Source organism: Ranitomeya imitator, chromosome 7 (genome assembly GCF_032444005.1).
Source record: "Ranitomeya imitator isolate aRanImi1 chromosome 7, aRanImi1.pri, whole genome shotgun sequence".
In the NCBI taxonomy this organism is placed as follows: Eukaryota; Metazoa; Chordata; class Amphibia; order Anura; family Dendrobatidae; genus Ranitomeya; species Ranitomeya imitator.
In genome coordinates, this window is record NC_091288.1 from 99,708,322 (window position 1) to 99,731,883 (window position 23,562).

The 23,562-nt window shown below is 39.3% G+C and overlaps 1 protein-coding gene across 5 annotated transcripts in view; it reads left to right on the forward strand.

Annotated features, from left to right (window-relative positions):
- Nucleotides 1-20,459, forward strand: part of ADAM23 (ADAM metallopeptidase domain 23) — a 401,035-nt gene extending 380,576 nt beyond the window's left edge. The window contains exons 26-27 of one of the 5 annotated variants that reach the window (XR_011314664.1): nt 2,498-2,588; nt 19,368-20,092. Coding sequence is in view for 4 of the 5 variants with exons in the window: in XM_069733681.1 (XP_069589782.1) it covers nt 2,498-2,588; nt 19,368-19,413 (137 nt within the window). In the remaining variant the exon portion in view is untranslated. Of the gene's footprint in view, nt 1-2,497; nt 2,589-19,367 lie in introns of all 5 variants that reach the window. The other 4 variants (XM_069733681.1, XM_069733682.1, XM_069733684.1 and 1 more) reach the window with 4 other exon arrangements.
- Nucleotides 20,460-23,562: the final 3,103 nt, after the last annotated feature.

The window sequence follows — 23,562 nt, forward strand, 5'->3', positions numbered from 1 at the left end:
TAGATGCTATAAAGATTTGTACCAATGAATTTTCAACAGGTAAGTACTATAAGACTTTTCCAGTGGATACAGACAGCCTGCTATTGTTTGAACACCTATTTATGTGTTTGCCTTTTGAGTATACAATTCTACTGTTTCCAACATATCAATGTATTTCAATGGCTGCACTAATGAAAATGTAGCACAGCGTAAAGTACATTGTGCTGAGACAAAAATGAAGTTTAATTTTGAAAATTCTAATCATTCAATTATAGAACAATTCTGTCGAAGATACAAAGGGATAGCTTACCATTGTTTATTATACTATTATTAAAAGGAACCCGACACTTGATTCATACTGCCTGAACCCCAGGCAGCCAGAGTCAGGGAAAGATTTCTCTTTACAAACCAGTATTATGTACTCTGAAATGTTAAGGTATTTCAGGGTAAAAATGTAAATTGAGCAGGCGATGAGGTGACTAGTCACAGAGGTATTTCCCCACCAGTTTGTCCCTGCCCAGTCAGCTAGACTGACCGATTGCTCCCTATGCGTGCATCTTTTATTGGGCATAATTGTAGCCATATGTTTGCAGTATTAGAGGGTTATGCTTTGCACTAAAAAAATAAAGTAAAAAGAGATCGCTACAGGGTGGTTAAAAGCTTCTTGCTTAAAAAGTTCTTTATCCAGTTGATTAAGTCTGGACTTGAGGTCCCACAGGAGATCGTCTTTCCGCTTTGTGGGGAATTCTGGAGACTAAGAGCCTTACTCTATCTTGTGAAAGTCAACATCCTTCACATAAGACACACAAGAGAGTACAAGGGGTGTCAGAAAAGGGACTTCTCTGTGTTTGTTTTGCTATTTCTACTAGAAATTCAAATGCCCTTTTGTAGTCCTCTCACAATAAACCAGTGTATGAGTAATATATGTTAGTGTAATAGGGATTCAGGTGGGACATGTAACATGTCTGTATTTAGTGGAATTGGTGGTCAGTGTAAAGGTTTAACTAAATTACATTAGTATCCACCAAAGCTATTGCCCACAATGCTGGTTTAAATAATGTAAACTTTATTATTATCGTCCCCTGGACGAAGCTTTCCGTAGCAAAACGCGCGTCGGGTGTGGTGGGTCCCTGGCTCCTGGCTCTTACTTGGTAAGCATATGTTATATATTTTACATACAGACTTATTGGTGATATATGCAGGCAGTTGCGCTCTGGCATTTTTCTATTTATGCTCTTATACTACTGATTACAGTTTTGACTACGTATATTATAATAATGCACTTTATATTTATTATTTGCTCGATTGCTGCTGCTAAAATTGATACAATTTATTTATTTGTGTGAACTATCAATTATATAGTCCTGTTATGTATTTGATATAAACTAAGCCATTTTTTGTAGCCACACCCACCGGTCTTTTTCCTGTACTTGATTTTTTTTTTACATATTTTTTCTTTTTTTGTGTGTGTTTTTATTGTTACATACTTGATAATAATAAAGTTTACATTATTTAAACCAGCATTGTGGGCAATATCTTTGGTGGATATTTGCAGTTTTGTGCCTTACGTTGGTACATATTATTAGGTTCACGTATTGGTGTTTAAATTACATTAATAGACAGGAAAATAAAATGTTACATTTAGTCTGAGAAACCACTTACCTACATTTTGTACTGCATGAAACCTGTCTATATACGAAATCTGACAATGATCTGCACAAGCAAGCTGTGAGTTATAGAAGTGAATACAAAGTGACGAGGTTATGGAAATGCCAAAGTGCGACTATGAGATGATTATTTCAAGGATCCTTCAGTTTTCAAGTGTTCTCTATGCTGTTTAAACCTAATTACCCAGAAGGGTCTCATGCATCACCTCTTTTTTTTAGCTTGCTCACTACGTATCATTGTTTGATGGATCATGCAAATGTCAAATAAATTGCTTTGATGTACAGGAGAGTCCGTTGGATCTGAAGACCCTTGTTAAAATGATTAAAGTATAAATATCATTTACAGAATTTATACAAATAGGGCAATTTAATTGTTACAACTTAGACTCATATCTTTTACATGAGCTGAAAAATGTTACTTAATGGATATCCTATTTCTTACTAATAATGTGTTCTCTTCTTCCTGGACAAGGAAAAGAAACAGTACACATTAATGTCATATTTCATTGCAAAATATGCAAAAGGTGAAAAAAACCATAAAAAGCAAATGCAGAAAACAAAATTGTATTACCCTTCAAGTATCCTATTACTAAAACACTAAACCTTATTGATAAAACTCCCCTAAACAATTTTATTGCAAAATAATGTGCTGTTAAATGGTTAGCAGTTAAAAGCGTAATGGAATGAGGTCAGTGCAGCAAATGAATTTAAAAAAATCCTCATTTACTTGATGAGGTAAAAAGAGAGATTAATAGAGATTAATCTGTATGTATTTCGTAGATTAGAACACAAAATGATTTGCCTTTTGTGGTTGGTTCTTATGTTTTTCTTCCCATAATCCTTTATCACAGGTCCTAGTGCTACCAACCTTATAATAGGGTCCATCGCTGGTGCCATCCTGGTAGCAGCTATTGTCCTTGGGGGGACTGGATGGGGCTTTAAGTAAGGAACAACGCATGTCTTCTCTTCAGTGGCAATGCCATAACTCTTTCTGCTTACTGTATATCACATTTGAGTTTCTGCTACATGGTTCTAGTATTTCACTAATTCAAATTGTTAATTAAACCACAAGAATACAGAAATGAATGCTACTTGGGTGACAAGATAGCTGAAAAATTGAAGTATTTTTAGGGCACTTCTTCACAGAGTCTAAGCCCCATTTTGTTACTTTTGTGATTTGATGTAGTCAGTGAATCTTGAGGATATGTACAGAAGAGGATGAGTTTGGTGTCCTTTATCCACTTGCCCAACTAAATACTCAGCCATGAAGCTGCCTGCAGAGCCAGATTTGAGTGTTGAATTTTCAAGGACAATCAACTGATCAAATATCCAGAAATGTTGAAAATATCAATAGCTGTAAATGCCTACTGACATAATGGGGGAAGTTTATTGGACCATGTAAGTGAACCAATAGTGTAAAATTACACTAGACAGTCTAAAAATTCACCAAGTATATCAAACAGCCTAAACTGTAATACATTTGGCACATTTTAAAACTGTCTAGAGTAGATTACATTTTGATGGTTTTAGTAAACCTGCCCATGTCTCCGTAGACATGCCACATCAACATTCCTGCATCTTTTGTCAATTAATTGGGATTCATTTCTGGATGTCACATAAACACCCCTATTCATAAAGTTGTTTTCGACAGTTTCCTGACGAAAAACACTTTCAAATGTTGCAAAATTTCTACATCATTCATAAGTTGCACAAACATTTTGACGCCAATACGGGCAGAGCATCGGCAGGATGTGCCCATGCCTTCAAGTCGATTTCATAAAAATTTATGCCACTTTAGTAGCATGAATTTTGCCATAAATGCAGTACAGTTTGACTGTCAGCTATCAGAAGGACCTAGTACTTTAAGTGGTGTGTGCCTCTAAATGTATTTAGTACATTTTACTCCAACATTCCCATTCATTAAGACTGATGTACACATAGTCAAGCTTAATGAAACGGGGCCAAATAGTTTGGCCTGCAGAAGAAATTGGATGCAAGCGAGACATGAAACTCCAGCAAAGGTTTATTAGCTCCCAAAAAGAATCAGATTTTATATGATCTCCTCCATTGTGAAAAGCACAGCACAGTCTGAAACTTCTTCCATTATAGGGGAGACAAATCTGTAAACCAGCTGTTTTCTATCATGTATAACAATATTATCAGCATGATGAGACCTGTACAGGTGCAGAACATCTGTCCACAGCAATCACATGATATAAATGAGATGGTTTGTAGTAAAAACCCCATTGCACACACATTAGCAACACTAGCAATAGCAACCATTACTTAGAACATAAAGATAGCTTAAATATAGATTATCATCAAACAGGGCAAGCACATAATGTACATTGCCCTTGAGAGATGCTACTAATCTAATTTCTCTGTACCTAGTTTCATACTTACCAGGTGCCATCTTCAAATTTTATCTGCACCGCTCCGGTTAGTGTCCAGCACTTTGAGGCCTGCCAGATCACTCCAGTGTATGTCTATGAGAGCCAGAACGGGGCCAGAACGAGGATCCCATAGACTTACAATGAGAGCGTGTGATTGTTACCTCTGACTTCCAGTCAATCAGAAGTTGCAGTAACAAGGTGGTGGCGCGGGACCGGAGTCGCGCTGGAAAAAGCAGAAGACAACATCAGGAAAGTATAGTGCTGTGGGCAGGAAACATAGATTAGTAGCACCGCTCCAGCACTGCAATAAAAACTAAACGCTGGAGTGGTGCTTTAAGAATAAATATCAGTAACATCATTTCCCTTTGTTGTTCATTTGTGTTTTAAAATCAATTAGTATTTTGACAGACAAATGAAATGGATGTGGATTGTATTAACCCTTACATGCCTAAATGCAATGGAAGTGATGCTTTTAGATTGTAGTTGGCATCAAATGAAATACATGAATATGTTAAGACATTTTCGCAGAAAAGTTTGCCTTTCGAGTATGTTATCAATCTCTTGTCTAAAACTCAGACACATTTATAAAACTCCTTATATGTAATATAATGAAAAGGTTTATTAGCCAGTATTGACCCAGAATAATGCCCTGCTGGATTTCCCTTCTAATCTACTAGATTTCCTGACACCACATAAAGATATTGCTTATTCACTTTATGCTCAAGCCTCTAGTAATAATGTGAAAAGAAATCCATGAACACTGATGTTATCATACAAGCCAGTCACATTATCTCACTACCTAGCTGTAAGAGGCGAGTGCATATTTATCGTAAATGAATTACTGAAACCTGACCATAGATATTAAGTGAATTTTGGCAGCACTGCTGTCATGTGTATAGTAGATTACATTTTTTGTCTGATCCTGTGTCCCACAATAGAGGTTCCTGGGCACCTCTCATGTCACACAACTCTAAATAAAAGACATGATGGTTCTCGATGTCACTCAGAATTGTTTGTGCAAATTTTTGCCGTTTTAAGGCAATATTGCCACTTTTGAAAAAGTTGGTGGAGAAGTGGCCATGGTTTGCAATGCAAATAAACTATAAGCCAGTTTTATGAATTGTGACTTGGCCACAGTTCTCCCTCCAGCAGGAGTGAACTATAAAACAGAAAAACAGCTCTATACAAAAGTGTTATATTTAAAGTGAACCCCTCACCATAAAAATGCTGTCCATTCTGCAGGCACCGTGCTATACAGAAGGGGGGGGAGTAGATTGCTATGTAGTTTTGTGAGAAAAGACTCTGTATAACCTGTGATTTATTAATTTCATCCTCTGTTGTTCCTGTGATTTTAGGTTCAGTGGGCGGCTCTAGCAATGACTGCCGGTAATCTCTGTAAACACACATATATACACAGACTAGGACTGCCCACTGGACTCAGTACACATGAAGTTTACATGATGAAAACACGTTATACTGAATATTTTCTCACAAAACTATGTATCAATATTGATAAATCTGTCACACATAATGGCAAGCAACAGTCAAATCCGAGTTTAAAACATCCTCACATTATGAAATCTCCCTTTAGATTTATATAAATTAATCTTAATCACTGTGTATAAAAGGGAACCTGCCAGCTGCTCTGTGCTGCCTGATCTATGGGCAGCATGTATCAGACACTCAATGCATGATTCCAGCCATATTTGTTTAAAGCTGAAACACTGCAGCGTTTCAGAGAAAAACATGGTTTGACAGCCATCATTTACCTTGCCACATGGATGACTAGTTGGGCTGGAGGGTCCCTGTTCTTCTCCCGCCCGCTACCCTGGAGTTACAGGTCTCATCCAGTGTATGTGTATGGGGAGAGACCTGTAAATCCTGGGCTTCGGGCGGGGAGAAGCACAAGGACCCTCCTGTCCAAATAGTGACCTGTGTGGCAAGGTAACGTATGGCTATCAAGCCATGTTTTTCTTTAAAACGCTGCAGTTTGGATGAGATGAGCAGCAGCCTGGGAACCTTTTAGAAGCTGCTTATTGTTCTGATCTGTTATACTTGACAGGATGGAGGCTCATGACTTAGTACTTAGAGAAAATAACCACATAAAATGTTTTTACTTTGTGATCTCAAACTAGAGTTTGTTAATTGTTTTATTGTTAATTCTACTTTCAAACCTTAAAAAGACAAAAGTTTAAAGAAGCACTCCTCTTATTATATAGCACTGTGCACTTACAATTGCTCATTTTGCCCTTGTTCACACCTAATTCTTCTGTTTTCCATTCGGTCTATGACATCACGTGAATAAAATCTGACGAGCTGAATCCTTCTAGGCTATATGTAGAAAAAGGAAGACTATTTCCCTGTATGAGTCATGGGTTGAAGAGGCAAATGATAAATTCAGGGATAAGAGACTTATTGTTTGTACATAGAGCAGATAAAAAAAAGAATTAGCTGGGTAGAAAGGAAAAGTAAGACATTCTAAGTACACAGTGCTATATAATACAGTGACATGTAAAAGTTTGGTCACCCCTGGTCCAAATTACTGTTATTGTGAACAGTTAAGCAAGATGAAGATGGAATTATCTCTAAAAGGCCTAAATTTAAAGATGACACATTTCCTTTGAAATTTAGGCATTTTTTTTACATTTTAAAGATTACTAAATGGTAAATGGGCCAATGCAAAAGTTTATTCACCCTGCATGGTTAACATTTATTAGCACCCTTTTTGCAAGATTCACAGCTTGTAAACGCTTTTTTGTAGCCAGCAGAGTTTTTCAATTCTTGTTTGAGGGCTTTTCATCCATTCTTCCTTGGAAAATTCTTGCAGTTCTATGAGATTCCTGGGTCATCTTGCATGCTCTGCTATTTTGCTATTTTGAGCTCTAGCAACAGATTTTCAATGATGTTCAGATCAGGGGACTGTGAGAGCCATTGCAAAACTTTCAGCTTGTGCCTTTTGAGGTAGTCTTTTGTGGATTTTGACATGTGTTTATGATCATTATCCATTTGTAGAAGCCATCCTCTTTTCAACTTCAGCTTTTTTACAGATGGTGATATGTTTGCATCAAGAATTTGCTGAAATTTAATTGAATCCATTTTCCCCTTTACCTGTGAAATGTCCCCCTTACCATTTGCTGCAACACAACCCCAAAGCATTACTGATCCACTCCCATACTTAATGGTTGGCGAGATGTTCTCTTCCTACAATTCTGTGCCCTTTTTTCTCCACACATACCTTTGATCATTGTGGCCAAAGAGTTCTATTTTAAGCTCATTGGTCCACAGGACTTGTTACCAAAATGCATCTGGCTTATTTAGATGTTCTTTTGCATACTACTGATGCTGAATGTTATGGTGAGGACGTATAAGAGGTTTACTTCTGATAACTCTTCCATGAAGCCCATATTTGTTCAGGTGTCTCTGAACAGTAGAACAATGTACCACAACTCCAGAGTCTTCTAAATCTTTCTGAAGGTCTTTTGCAGTCAAGCGGGAGTTCTGATTTCCCTCTCCAGCAATCGTTTGAGCAGCCCTCACTGAAATGTTTCTTGGTCTTCCGGACTTTATCTTGTCCTCCACTGCTCCTGTTAACCCTTTTCTGCCATTGGAGGTAATCTCCCGTCCATGTGACCTGGGACTTAAATCCCGTAGACGGGATAGTACGTCATATGCAATCAGCCATGCTCACGGGGGGGAAGACGGCCAATCTTGGCCGGGTGTCAGCTGATTATCACAGACACCCGGGACTAAGTGCCAGGAGTGGTAACGGACTGCTCCCGGCACTTTAAGCCCCGGAAAACACTGCGGTCAAACAAAATTGCAGTGTCCCAGTGGCATAGAGAAGCATCGCGCAGGGAGGGGGGTCCCTGCGGGCTTCCCTGAGACCCTCAGAACAACACAATGTGATTGCGTTGATCTGAGGTTCTTCCTGCCTGTAGACTCCCAGATCCAAGATGGCCGCGGGGTCCTTCCGGGTCTTGCAGAGAGATGGTTTGTCAGTGCCTGCTGAGAGCAGGACATGAGAAGCCTCCTTCACTGCCTTTCAGATCGCTGATCTGATACAGTGCTGTGCAAAGTGTTAGATCAGCAATCTGACTTTATACAGTGATGTCCCACCCTGGGACAATGTAAAAAAGCAAAAGAACAATATTATACTGTGTAAAAAAAAAAATGTTAAATTCATAAATAAAAAAAAAATGAATAATGTCCCAATAAATACATTTCTTTATGTAAATAAAAAAACAATAAAAGTACACATATTTAGTATTGCCGCGTCTGTAACAACCCGACCTATAACACTGTCCCACTAGTTAACCCCTTCAGTGAACACCGTAAAAAAATAAAAAACAAGGCAAAGAACAATGCTTTATCATCATACCGCCGAACAAAAAGTGGAATAACACTCGATCAAAAAGACGGATATAAATACAGTTAGGTCCATATATATTTGGACAGAGACAACATTTTTCTAATTTTGGATATAGACATTACCAGAATGAATTTTAAACAAAACAATCCAGATGCAGTTGAAGTTCAAACTTTCAGCATTCATTTGAGGGTATCCACATTAAAATTTGATGAAGGGTTTAGGAGTTTCAGCTCCTTAACATGGGCCACCCTGTTTTTAAAGGGACCAAAAGTAATTGGACAGATTCAATAATTTTAAATAAAATGTTTATTTTCAGTTCTTGGTTGAAAACCCTTTGTTGGCAATAACTGCCTGAAGTCTTGAACTTATGGACATCAAAAGACACTGTGTTTCCTCCTTTTTGATGCTCTGCCAGGCCTGCACTGTGGTGGTTTTCAGTTGCTGTTTGTTTGTGGGCCTTTCTGTCTGAAGTTTAGTCTTTAACAAGTTAAATGCATGCTCAATTGGGTGGAGATCAGGTGACTGACTTGGCCATTCAAGATTATTCCACTTCTTTGCTTTAATAAACTCCTGGGTTGCTTTGGCTTTATGTTTTGGGTCATTGTCCATCTGTAGTATGAAACAACGACCAATCAGCTTGGCTGCATTTGGCTGGATCGGAGCACACAGTATGGCTCTGAATACCTCAGAATTCATTTGGTTGCTTCTATCCTGTGTCACATCATCAATAAATACTAGTGACCCAGTGCCACTGGCAGCCATGCATGCCCAAGCCTCACACTGCCTCCGCCGTGTTTTACAGATGATGTGGTATGCTTTGAATCATGAGCTGTACCACGCCTTCGCCATACTTTTCTCTTTCCATCATTCTGGTAGAGGTTGATCTTGCTTTCATCTGTCCAAAGAATGTTCTTCCAGAACTGTGCTTGCTTTTTTAGATGTTTTTTAGCAAAGTCCAGTCTAGCCTTTTTCTTCTTGATGCTTATGAGTGGCTTGCACTGTGCAGTGAACCCTCTGTATTTACTTTCATGCAGTCTTCTCTTTATGGTAGATTTGGATATTGATACGCCTACCTCCTGGAGAGTGTTGTTTACTTGGTTGGCTGTTGTGAAGGGGTTTCTCTTCACCATGGAGATTATTCTGCGATCATCCACCATTGTTGTCTTCCGTGGGTGTCCAGGTCTTTTTGCATTGATGAGTTCACCAGTGCTTTCTTTCTTTCTCAGAATGTACCAAACTGTAGATTTTACCACTCCTAATATTGTAGCAATTTCTCAGATGGGTTTTTCTGGTTTCACAGCTTAAGGATGGCTTGTTTCACCTGCATGGAGAGCTCCTTTGACCGCATGTTTACTTCATAGTAAAACCTTCCAAATGCAAGCACCACACCTCAAATCAACTCCAGGCCTTGTATCTGCTTAATTGATAATGACATAACGAAGGGATTGCCCACACCTGGCCATGAAATAGCCTTGGAGTCAATTGTCCAATTACTTTTGGTCCCTTTAAAAACAGGGTGGCACATGTTAAGGAGCTGAAACTCCTAAACCCTTCATCCAATTTTAATGTGGATACCCTCAAATGAAAGCTGAAAGTCTGAACTTCAACTGCATCTGAATTGCTTTGTTTAAAATTCATTGTGGTAATGTCTATAACCAAAATTAGAAAAATGTTGTCTCTGTCCAAATATATATGGACCTAACTGTAAGCATGGTACCACTGAAAACATCATCTTGTCCTCCAAAAAACATACAGCATCATCAGAGAAAAATAAAAAACTTATAGCCCTCAGAATAAAGCGATGCAAAGGGTTAGGGTTGGAGTTAGAATTGGGTGGTTTCCACTGTTTAGGCCCATCAGGGGTCTCCAAACGCGACATCGCATCCGATCTCAATTCCAGCCAATTCTGCGTTGAAAAAGTAAAATGGTGCTTCTTCCTTTCTGAGCTCTGCTGTGCGCCCAAACAGTGGTTTTTCCCCACGTATGGGGTAACAGCGTACTCAGGACAAATTGGGCAACAACTTTTTGGGGTCCAATTTCTCCTGTTATCCTTGGGAAAGGTTTGAAGGGTTAACTGCCATTTTTTAATTACATTTGGAACTGAGGAAAGGGCAACTTCAAAACACTTTGCTATCTTCTTATAGCATTTTCCTGCTTTGTGGAAGTCCACCATTTTTTACAGAGTGCTAGGAGAAGCTGCTTAGAAGAACCTATGGTTACAATTTTTTGGCACAAATTTAGATGACGCTGGATTTTTATAAAGCTGGAAATTTGCATTGCCTCATCTTTCCTAATGATGATGGTGAACAAGCCATAACCCTATCAAGCTAATTAAGGTCTGAAACCTTGGTCAAAGTTTTCCAAGCACACAAATCCCTAAGGGTGCAGAAACTTGTGCATCAGCCCATTTTCCTTTTTTTTATTTTTAAAATGTAAAAACTGATAATATTTTTTTATGCCTAAAATACATGTGTAATGTTTAACTTTAGGCCTTTTAGAGATCATTTCATCTTCAACATTCTGAAACTGTTCACAATAGCAGTAATTTTGATCAGGGGTGCCCAAACTTTTTTATGCCACTGTATGCTGCTTGCAATATATACAGATGATAAAAACTTTGATGTGAGAAGTGCTTCTTTAATAAAGAAATTAAAAAAAAAAAAAAAAAATATTACCCTAATTTAAAAATTCTGCAGGTTGTAATAAATTATACAATTTACTGTGGAAAATTCATAGCTGTCAATCAAGGTAAGGATAAATCTACTATATATTATTGTTGAAAAAATGGATTTTTCTCCAAAAGCTATCTAGCCATTATCTTTGCACCCAAAGTGTCATTTTTCATTTAGCTTGAAAAGACAATTGAATTCTATTTTTCACCGATAACTCCATAAAATATATCCAATGTTAATTATTTGCTGTAGCAGAACCTCAATCTCTGGCCTGGCCTGGCCTAGCACACAGCTTGACGTGCATGTTATTATTCAAGGGAATGGGAACATTAAAATACACTTAAAATGAACTTTGGATAAAGGGACTAACTGTGGAATCATTACTTACTGTATGCTTTTCTCTGTCAGCTGCTTATGTAATAAGCTTGAAAAAACCCTCTATACTATATTGGTGCTAGGTACTTGATAATGCTTGTCTGTATGGGCTGTTCTAACCTCTTATGTGTTGAGTGAGACCTGTTTTCTTTGTCTTGGTTAATTTAGAAATGTGTTCACCATTAAATATGGTTTTAAAATAAAAATAGTTTAGTCATAAAGTAAAATGAAGATACTTTGCAAAATAGATGTCATTTTTATTGTGCATGGCTTTCCAGTGTTCTTGATGTTCATTTATGTTGCACTAGTTTTGTCGCAGTACTATAATTGTATTTTTAAAGGGTTTTGCCCATCTTATAAAGTGATGCCCGCTGATCATCACTTTTTGATCAGTGAACATCCAACCTCTGAGACACCCAATGATACTCAGAATATAGGGGATGCAGTGATGGTGTAAACTCCGAATCCCCCTACAATCCTGAGAATGATTGTGATTCTGCTGCATTGGTGGTGGAGCAGGTACTTGGGGTGCCGGTTTGAATGAAATTGCCATGTGGCCTCATTCAAGTGATTGGTTCCCTGCACATTGGGCTAACCGGATGCACCACTTTGCAGGGAAAACTTAGAGTGTACTGCTGTGGTAAATACGTGCAGCATCCCCTTCATTTTCAAAGATTGGACCACCGCAATAATAAAATGATGGAATATAGGAAAACCCCTTAAATTTGTACTGACTTAACACATAAAATATATTTGTGATTCACTTAATCAACTATATGAGGTGCAAAAGTTGCAGTTTATGAAAAAGTGTAATAGCTTCTTAATGTGACATTTAGGGTGAATTGTTACCGATTTTCACTGTGGCCAAGTCTCAAGGTGCACCTCTGTTGTGACTCACACATGGAGCCTCGTGTATTTTTATATCTTTATTTTAGAGGATAAATTACAATTATTTAAGTCTGTAAATTGTTACTGAATCAAAAAAATTAGGAAGCCTTGCACACGTCTGTAAAATATTATAATATATAAGAATAGGGCTTCTAAAGGGGGTTTCTAAAGCACTACTCGGTTTAGTAGATTAGCACTTGCCTTAATGGCTGCTGTCATTAATCAGTGCATAAATTAAAGTTTTATTCGTTCTCGACCAATTTGGCAAATGAGAACATGAGAAATGTCTCATGAGGACAGTTTGGGAAATTAAGTAAATACTGTTGTAAGGCTTTATTCACACATCAGTATTTTTGATCAGTATTTCATCAGTATTTGTATGCCAAAACCAGAAGGGTCTGAAAAACACAGAACACGTGTCAATCTTTCAACTATAATTTTTCTCTGTAAATTCCACTCCTGATTTTGGCATGCAAATCCTGATGCAAAATATTGACCAGATACTGATGTGTGAAGAAGCCCTAATTCCTAGACAATGCAAGCTTAGACTAGAAAGTCGTAAAATGTGTTCAATTTATCAGCATGGTTCCCGATGAATTTGGTGTATTTTTGTCCTTTGAACTTAAAATGTATACCATAAAAACAAAAATATGCCCCCTATAGCAAGGTTACGTCCTCTTGTCAAACAAGGTGTAGAGTTTCTAACACTTATAATAAACATGGTGCAAGTCATGAAAGGCCATTTTTTAGGAGCACATTGCCCAGAATTCTGGCACATTTAGCTTGATAAATCTCTTCCATATTGTGAGTTATTGAATGGTGAAACAGCTCATGTGTCTTAGGGTACCGTCACACAGTGCAATTTTGATCGCTACGACGGCACGATTTGTGACGTTCGAGCGATATAGGTACGATATCGCAGTGTGTGACACGCTCCTGCGATCAGGGACCCCGCTGTGAATCGTACGTTGTAGCACATCGTTTGAAACTTTCTTTCGTCGTCTAGTGTCCCGCTGTGGCGGCATGATCGCATGGTGTAACAAAGGTGTGCATGATATTGTATACGATGTAAAGGGCGGAGGAGCTGGCTACGTAGGAGCGCTGAATTCTCCACCTCCCGTGTGCTGATTGGGCGGTACAATACTGTGCGCTCATTCGACAAAGGACTATTGTTCCCAGCGGATAAAACCGGAGCTCTCGAGCGCGCTATTCATTTCTCTCTGTAGCACGTGCTCGAAGCTGCGGTGCAAAGCGTGGAATATTCTGTGAAATACTGAATCCGATGTCCTAGTCCAACAAGTGTCCAAGTACAAAGTGAAGAAAGGAAATTTTGAAACCGGTGAGGTGGCTTGGAAACAATAGCGCTCAGGTGACAAATTTTCCAACCAATTGTGTGCACAGAACCTGTGGCCTATCAGCACATAGCTAGCAGCTCGACACGCCCCCTAGTGAACAACGTCACGCACAGATTATGCAAAATTTGCTCTGAATCGTCTTGTGTGACACGACCGTACGACTGTCCCATACGACTTCTACATCGCAAATACGTCATGAAATTATCGCTCCAGCGCCGTACATCGTGAAGTGTGACTGCAGTGGAGCGATAATTAAGCGACGATGTAACGTCACAAATCGTGCCGTCGTAGCGATCAAAATTGCACTGTGTGACGGTACCCTTACTGTCCAATAAGTAGTTTAAATACCTAAATGAGCCCCTGAGAACTAAATTACACCTTCAACTCTGGGCTGAATTCTGGAATATGCTGCATGTAATTATAAAGTGCACACAAGATAGCAATCTACTAATGCCTTGTGTTTCTACCTACATTACCCACATCCCGTCATTGTGGTATCTGAGTGTATTTGAGACATCGCTGATAAAGATTAGATTTTACACTGATACTTTTAAATTTATACATTAGCTGATAATCAACCTTAAAACTGATCATATCAAGTTTATCAAAGGTAATGTAATGGAAAATTACAGCATAAAAGAAACAAACAAAGGTCTGAATTCATATTTCTTCATGTAATGGGTTATATTGCACTCAATAAAGCAGAGAGAAAGGTAGGTTGTTACAAACATTTAGATTTTGACCTAAAAAGGTTGATAATTATAATTACAGCTGTTACGGTCTAAACAACCATTAATGTAGCCTGAAATCATAAAGAAAACTACATATTTGAACAAATAATGAATGAAATTGGAAATCAAATTCTGTAATCAGCTAACTAGAGGCCTATATGTCCGAGATACACAAATTTCTGAACAGGTCATGGTGATTGAAGGAAGCAAGAAGAGAGACCTGACATCAGCATGAGCCAGAGCGTACGCTAATACTAGTGGAGGAGGGCATCACAGAGTCTTAAGTCGGTGCTGCAACCTTTATAGAAGAGGATGGAAGAAAATATATTCTATTCAACTATATCCTCACTCTGAAGATGCAGATATAGTTGAAAGAAAATCTGACCGTCGGTGTGCACCTTCCTCATCCAGGTCCAGTGGTGGTCATATCCCCTGTGGATGCTGTGCCACTGTCTATAATCATTCATATTTCACTGATCTTCATGCAGGAAATCAAAGTCAACTTAAAAAAAATAAGTAGTTTAATATGGGTACTGATTAAAAAGGTTTAGAGGTGACAAGTAGTGATGAGCGAGTGTACTCTTTGCTCGGGTTTTCCCGAGTACGCTCGGGTGGTCTCCGAGTATTTATGACTGCTCTGAGATTAAGTTTTCATCGCCTCAGCAGCATGATTTACAGCTATTAGCCAGCTTGATTATATGTGGGGATTAGCTAACAACCAGGTAACCCCCACATGTACTCAGCCTGGCTAATAGCTGTAAATTATTCAGCTGCCGTGATGAAAACTTTAATCTCCGAACACTAACAAATACTCGGAGGTCACCCTAGCGTGCTCCGGAAAACCCGAGCAACGAGTACACTGATGTATGATGTATGAATCCCCTCAGCGCAGCACACTGTGCTGCAAAGATTATCCTGTTTCTGAGCCGGGACTGGCAGGTACGTATGCATTATGCATACCCCTAGCCAGTGCTCATCTGCTGGGCTTGTCCTTGATCCATACACTTGAGTTGAGCAAGGCCACCATCCCAACTCAGAAACCAGCGAGCCCTCGCAATGCACAGTGTGTGCACAGGGGGGTTCATAAATCTGCAGTCACACAAAGTGACTGCAGACTTATCCATTTAGAAAGGTCAACCCCTTTAAGGAGAGAATTTTTAATACCTCATAATTTTTGTCTTCCTCTGGATCAATAAAGGGAAAGCAATTTCTAAAATGTATCTCTCTCCTTCTAATAATAATAATCTTTATTTTTATATAGCGCTAACATATTCCGCAGCGCTTTACAGGTTGCACACATTATTGTTGCTGTCCTCGTTGGGGCTCACAATCTAAATTCCCTATCTGTATGTCTTCTATCATCCACATCCTCTTCCCTCTGGTTTAAATTGTTGGACATTATAGATGAATTTGCTCGAGGTAGAATCATAGAATGTTAGAGTTGGAAGGGACCTCCAGGGTCATCATGTCCAACCCCCTGCTCAATACAGGATTCACTAAACCATCCCAGACAGATGTCTGTCCAGCCTCTGTTTGAACACTTCCATTGAAGGAGAACTCACTCTCGTGGCAGCCCGTTCCACTCATTTATCACCCTCACTGTCAAAAATTATTTTCTAATATCTAATCTATATCTTCTCCATTTCAGTTTCATTCCACTACTTCTCATGTTTCCAAGTGCAAATGAGAATAAGGATGATTCCTCTACATTGTCACATCCCTTCAGATATTTGTAGACAGCTATTAAGTCTCCTCTTAGTCTTCTTCTTCTTCTTCCCAGATCCTTTAACCATTCCGTAAATCATCTTGCAAATTTTGAAAATGACAGCCAGCTAACGGTCATTTTTGCTGAATTAACGGGGGCCAGGAAAAGTGTTAAAAAAAAAAGTCACCTTTCCATTCACCTGTCGATTAGCCCATTGTCTGATGCTCTATGCAATCCGGCTTCTTCTTTCCAATGTTCCCCATTATGCAATGTACTTGTGGTGCCGAGTACCTGTCTGATGTTGCAGCACACACTGTGGCGTCACAAGGTTGTGAGGTGCGTTACCCAAGTTGCTGACCCGGCCTCGGGCCACCCACTACCTGACGTCCTGTGTCACAATGTCACAGGCAACCCACTACCTGACGTCCTGTGTCACAATGTCACAGGCAACACACTACCTGATGTCCTGTGTCACAATGTCACAGACAGCCCACTACCAGACGTCCTGTGTCAGAATGTCACAGGCAACCCACTACCAGACGTGCTGTGTCACAATGTCACAGGCAACCCACTGCCAGACGTGTTGTGTCACAATGTCACAGGTATCCCACTACCAGACGTGCTGTGTCACAATGTCACAGGCAACCCACTACCTGACGTCCTGTGTCACAATGTCACAGGCAACCCACTACCTGACGTCCTGTGTCACAATGTCACAGGCAACCCACTACCTGACGTCCTGTGTCACAATGTCACAGGCAACCCACTACCTGATGTCCTGTGTCACAATGTAACAGACAACCCACTACTAGACGTCCTGTGTCAGAATGTCACAGGCAACCCACTACCAGACGTGCTGTGTCACAATGTCACAGGCAACCCACTACCTGACGTCCTGTGTCACAATGTCACAGGCAACCCACTACCTGACGTCCTGTGTCACAATGTCACAGGCAACCCACTACCTGATGTCCTGTGTCACAATGCCACAGACAACCCACTACTAGACGTGCTGTGTCACAATGTCACAGGCAACCCACTACCAGAAGTGCTGTGTCACAATGTCACAGTCCTTCTCTGTGATGGACATCAGAAAGAAAAGGCCAGACAACGGGCTGCATTGGGACAGGTGAGCGACTTGTTGAGTTTTTTGGTTTCTTGTGTTTTGCAGCCTACATTTATTAAGCCCTACAGTCTGGATTGACCCCAGATCATGATGAGGAACACCCATAAGCAAATAAAATTTCCCTGCCAAATTCTAGTGATTGATTAGTTTAAATCTCAGAAGATTTCCTCATATCTAAAGGACATTTATCTCTTTTCAACCGTACTATGTAATATAGTAAAAGTAGAATCAGGTTTACAAAATCAATCACAGACAGGTAAAAATCAGCACAGAAAATAAGGGAAAAAAGATATCAGCCAATGAAGAGCAGAAGGGCGTGATTACAAAGTAGTAAGTATATTCTATAAATAATGATAATTACAGCAGAGCAGGTCAGCTATGTGCACTAAACCTGTCCATGAGATTAAGGGCCACAGCATAAATCCTTCAGGCACTCCTTACTTTGTTTAGTGCATATAGTTCAGTTTCTATTGTTCATTTTCGCTGTGGTCAAGATTTAGGCAAAATTATAATGACAGCTGGAAATAATTGTAGACAATGTTTCTAGAAATGCTTCTATGGTGTCATAAATAAAACCCCATAAAATAGCAAGCGTTTACTTGAATGTAAGGAAGGACTTCATCCAAACTTTATAATGCAAAGAAAGCCTTAATGGAGTAGTCCTGCTTCAAATTCCTTAGCCCATCAGGTGGGCGCAGACTTTCAATATTTTCAGTCGATAGTATAAAATAACAATCTGAACTTCTATTTGATGCCTCTGCACCACTGCTCCCATCATTGTTGATTGACTGCAGTGATTCTAATGTCTACAGCACTCATAATTGTGTCAGCCAATCACTGTGTTTAGTGAATCTGGGGAAGTTATATGGCATAAGCCCAGTGATTGGCTGCAGTGGTTACAATAACTGTAGACATGATATCAGCACTGTAGCTAATCATCAAAAGCAGCAGTGGAAAGACCACTAGACTCTGGGAAGGTAAGCAAAAGCTCAGTTTTGTATTTTGTTGTCTTCAATCCTATAGACAGAACAGTGCTGCTCATTGTCTCCTGCAAGACATAATAATGAAGGTGCAATGCATTGTCTGTTCGCGAGTCCTAGAGAAAATAGTCGATGTACCGCATGGAGGAGCGGAGATTGGCGCTTTCCATATACTAGATGATATGACGCTGTGTAACAAAATGCAAGGATCTTTTGATTTCTGGAGTTTCTTGTGGACCAACTTGCTATCACCATATATCAACCAGTATTAGTAAATTGTACAGCATCTGGAGCTTTTATCTTTCTACATATAAATGTATATATATATTAGTACATGTATATATTTATACGCCGCATTTGTGCTTTTTCAGCTCACATATATCTATTTATACCTGCCTGCTTTTTCCTGTGTCTTAAAAGTTTGTTTAAAATCACTTTTTTTGTTCTGATTAATGAAACTTCACAAGCGTGTCACAGAACATGTGGATGCATATGCCTATTTTTTAGACTACTGTTGTGTGTGTTGCATGTGGAACTGGTGGCGGTAGTGGTGCATATGCCAAGTGTTACCAGACTGAATGCATGAGCCCTCTTGCTTGATGCCCCACATATAGCCAGATCATGGGGAGGTTGCACCAAGTGTATGTTGCCTTGTAATGTCATGCTCTATTTCTTCACAGACTTGCACAGCATAAGGAGAATGGACATCAGTGTGCCGTGTACTTACCATTTAACAAAAACTTTAGAGCTGTTATCTCTTTACTAACCAATTAATGAGTCCATTCCCCTTGGTGTGCATTGTGGAAACTATTCACAGATTTATTTTTTTATGTATAAATTAGTTGGCTTCTATGGTAGAGCAACATTCACCAGCTGACACCGCTGTCCTATCACTATCAATATCCCTTTACCTTATCACATTGCATACAACACAAATCTGGAATAATGGCACCAAGAGTTATATAAATTGGATAGATTTAATAACTTTTGCTCATTATTTGGACACTCCGCCTCTTGGTGATCTGCCTGCTCTGCCATAAACAGCCATTGCTTTGGGTTCATTCAATGTAAACTAACCATTCTTTTATTTTTTTTTTTCACCATTTCTTTTTCATACATTTTGGAAGAAATGTCAAAAAGAGAAGATACGACCCATCTCAGTCTGGAATATAAATCAACTTTGCCGCAACGTCTTCCTTCACTGAGTCTGAGGAATCTGCTCGGTCTCCGCCATCACCATATATGTTAAGCCTTCAATACCACAGTAGAATATTATCAATGGCTTTTTTTTAATATACGCCTAAGAAATCATACAGCACCTGGAAAGCGCATCAACCTAAACGCATCCCATGAAGTCAATTAAAAAAAAAACTGCAATAGCTTCTTTTTTTTCCACGCAAGGCTGATTATGAGAAACAACTGAAACGTCTGATAAACATTGTCTAGCATAAGCATGACTAACTTTCCTCCACGAACACTGGTGAAAATCTAAGGCATGTCAATTTTTATTTTTTTCAAAATAGAGCAAAGCTGCATGGCACAGTGCTAACTCAGAAACCAGCTATTAGGCCAACCTCCGACACCACCCTCAGCGTATAGAAGATGGAGAAACCCCAGACTATTTTATCACGTCACATCATTACCCGCTTTGCAGTCTTTTAAATTGAAAGCAAACTTTTGCTGAAATCCAAGCCATGATTTCTCTGCAGCGGCAGAGCGGACATGAAATCATTCAATGAATAATAAATTATTAAGGACATGTACATATGAAAATAGAAATCTTTAAATTATCACGTTTCTGACTACAAAAAGCTTTACATGTATGTAAAATGTACTATATTAAAATACATTGAAATATATGCATATATTTATATGTATATAGGTATGTGCTATATATTATATATATATATCACATACATGAATATATGTTCCACCCCCTAATTTTTCTAGCATGTAGGGTAGGCACGCTGGGCTTGCATACATCAATAAGAAAGATTAAGCATGAACATGCAGGAAATTTTGGCACAAAAACAGGTGTGATCTAGGGTTTGTATGCTTGAAACCAAAAACGTACACCTTTGTTAAAGTATATACTGTAAATGGATATGTATTTAAGAATTCTAAAAATGATTAAGTTCCATTTTTTTGTCAAGCAGATTTGTACATAATGTGTGAAAACAGAAATATAGCTACATACTCAAATTATTCACTAAAGTGCCAAGATCATATGCACATTTCTTTTTTTCTCACATCTTCTCCATTGTGCATGTAAATATGTAACTGCATCACTTTCTTAACTAATAGGTAATTTACAAGGCTGGAAAGGTCAGTAAGTCCGTGTATAAATACATTTAATGACTGTATGAAATAGGCACTGCTGCATATTTAAATCAGACATATTGTCTGTAAATTCTATGTGATCAAGAATTTCTGTGCCATTGTCAAAAATATTTAGAATTGAGAGTCCTCAGTGGTGATACCTTTTAATGGCTAACTGAAAAGATGGTAACAAATTGCAAGCTTTCGAGACTACACAGGTCTCTTCATCAGGCAGAAACTAATAGAAATTCTGAAGAGTCACATATTTATGCACAACACAGCACAGAAATAATGCCATAGATAAGACAGGTGATGTGAAGCAGAACTACCATTATGTGAGTGATAAACAGTTATGTCCATAAATATTGGAACAGTTCATAGATAAGGAAGTCTTAACGTTTTATGGTCCTCTGAATGGGTTTGGTACTGTGTTATGATGCCCCCACACGGTCTGAGGAGCCAATTACTTAATGTAAAAATACATAAATCCATGCAACACAGACCGCGTGGGGGCATCATAACAGTAAACCAGACCCCAATCAGAGGACAATAAAACATTCACACTCCTTATCTATGAACTGTTCCAATATTTATGGACATACCTGTTTATCACTCATATAATGGTAGTTCTGCTTCACATCACTTGTCTTATCTTTGGCATTATTTCTGTGCTGTGTTGTGCATAAATATGTGATTCTTCAGAATTTCTATTAGTCTATGCCTGATGAAGGGACCTGCGTAGTCTCGAAAGCTTGCAATTTGTTACCATCTTTTTGGTTAGCCATTAAAAGGTATCAACCACTGAGGACTCTCAATTCTAAATATTGTTCTATCCACTGTCTAACACGGTACCACGATATATATCTTCCCTGTGTGCCATTGTCACACACTTTTCTGTCTGTTCCTGACCTATATGGAAGTCTTCTGTATGTTCCTGACCACTTGGATTAGGCACTAAAGCACGCCGATGTTTGTATTTTATTTCTAAATATGATGCTCTTTGTATCACATGTATTACAATTTCACAAATGAACCTTTAAAGTGAAGCTGTCAGGTCCAGAAACACTATTTATCTGCAGATAGTGAGTAAATTTGCACATAGTGTTAAATGTGCTTCCTCAGGCTTAGGCTACAAGTCTGCAGGCATTCTACTTGTGAATCCTCATGGTGCGCAGTGATTTGGTGCCAGGAGCGTCCGTCATGTGGCCACAAGTATGCGATTTTCATATTTCTGGCCACATTCCTGCTAGACTGTGTCTGGCCTCGCTCAATACGCTTTCATTGAGAGAGGTTGCGCCCATCTAGTTGGTACGTGGACCACACATGCATGCAGATTACAGAATTGTGGTCACGCGCCTACTGCTCCCTGCCCCGAAACTAGAGAATCCTCACAACTTTGATGTGAGGATTCACAAAGGGCATGTAGCCTAAGATCAGACAGCCCCTTTAAAATCATGTCCGTCTGCCTTACTGTAGCTGTAGCAGTAGGGAAAAAAAGAATGTCTGCCCTCCCTTAGCTACTGGTCTCTAGTTATTGGGGCGGTGCAGGGGGATGTAGCAGTCACCGCTCACTACACAGGAGCGCTCTATAATCACTCCCCGGCACTTTAAGTGAGAGTCTACTCTGCATCATATGTGTGCGTAGAGCATACTGTCAATGAAAGTACGGGGAGTGATTACAGAGCACTCACTATAGTGAGCTGCGATTATAACGGCTTCTTGCAGCATCCCGATCACAGGAAGCGAGCAGCCACAGGGAAGATGTAACTTCATTTCCCACCTGTAGCCACACTTCCAGTAAGGCAGATAGCTATGATTTTAACCCTATTTACCTGCAGATTAACCTTTTATATGCAGATATATAGAGGCTCCCTTTAAAAGGTCATAAATTTGTTCATGATCATCATTCATTGAAAATGTTGGATCAGGCCAGTTGAAATACTTTGGTAAAGGCAAAGCATCCCTTTGCACTGCAATTGTGCAGAGTAATATCCATTAGGACTGATAATTTCTATACCTTACTAGATGATATAATTTTGTTTATCTAAACGCTTTTCTAACTTTTTTAAAGGGCAAATGTTTATTTTTTTTATTGCTTTGACTGAGAATAACAACGTTTTAATTAGTGTAAATCCTAGCGTAATTAAAGTGAAACCAATAGTGTAACATTAACCCCCCCCCCAAATACATGCTCATGAAAACTTAGCTCAAACCTACCACTGACTAAACATGAGATAGTTGTTGGCTGCATGCTCATTTGGCCAACAGCTATTTCTACGGTAAAGACACCTCTGACAGTGGTTTATCAATAATGGGGAATATGATTGGAAATGGTGAAATCTATGAAAGTGTGGTCTTCTTCCATTTATGTCTCCTGCTAGAACGCGTGAGGCCCTGATAATGCAGATCATCCTCCAAATCAGAGGATTCATATGATTTTTAGCTTTGGCCAGCATAAAGTGAGTCTGTCACCTCCAAATGCCAACTGAACTAATTAAACAGTAATGTAGGCGACTTGGCCCCTATGAAAAATTCTTTATGTAGTATATGCAAATGAAGGGGATTTGGTGCACCCTTGCGTGGCCAAGAGCTTTGTGCACTGTTACACCTAACTCAATTTGCATACTGATCAGTTCCCTAACTGTGATTGACAGCTCTCTCTACGAAATATAAAGTGTTGCCTGAATCCCAACCGTGGTGCTGTACATACACACTTAGGGTACCGTCACACAGTGCAATTTTGATCGCTACGACGGCACGATTCGTGACGTTCGAGCGATATAGTTACGAGATCGCAGTGTCTGACACGCTCCTGCGATCAGGGACCCCGCTGAGAATCATACGTCGTAGCAGATCGTTTGAAACTTTCTTTCGTCGTCTAGTGTCCCGCTGTGGCGGCATGATTGCATGGTGTAACATATATCGTATACGATGTGCGCATAGTAACCAACGGCTTCTACATCGCACATACGTCATGAAATTATCGCTCCAGCGTCGTAGATT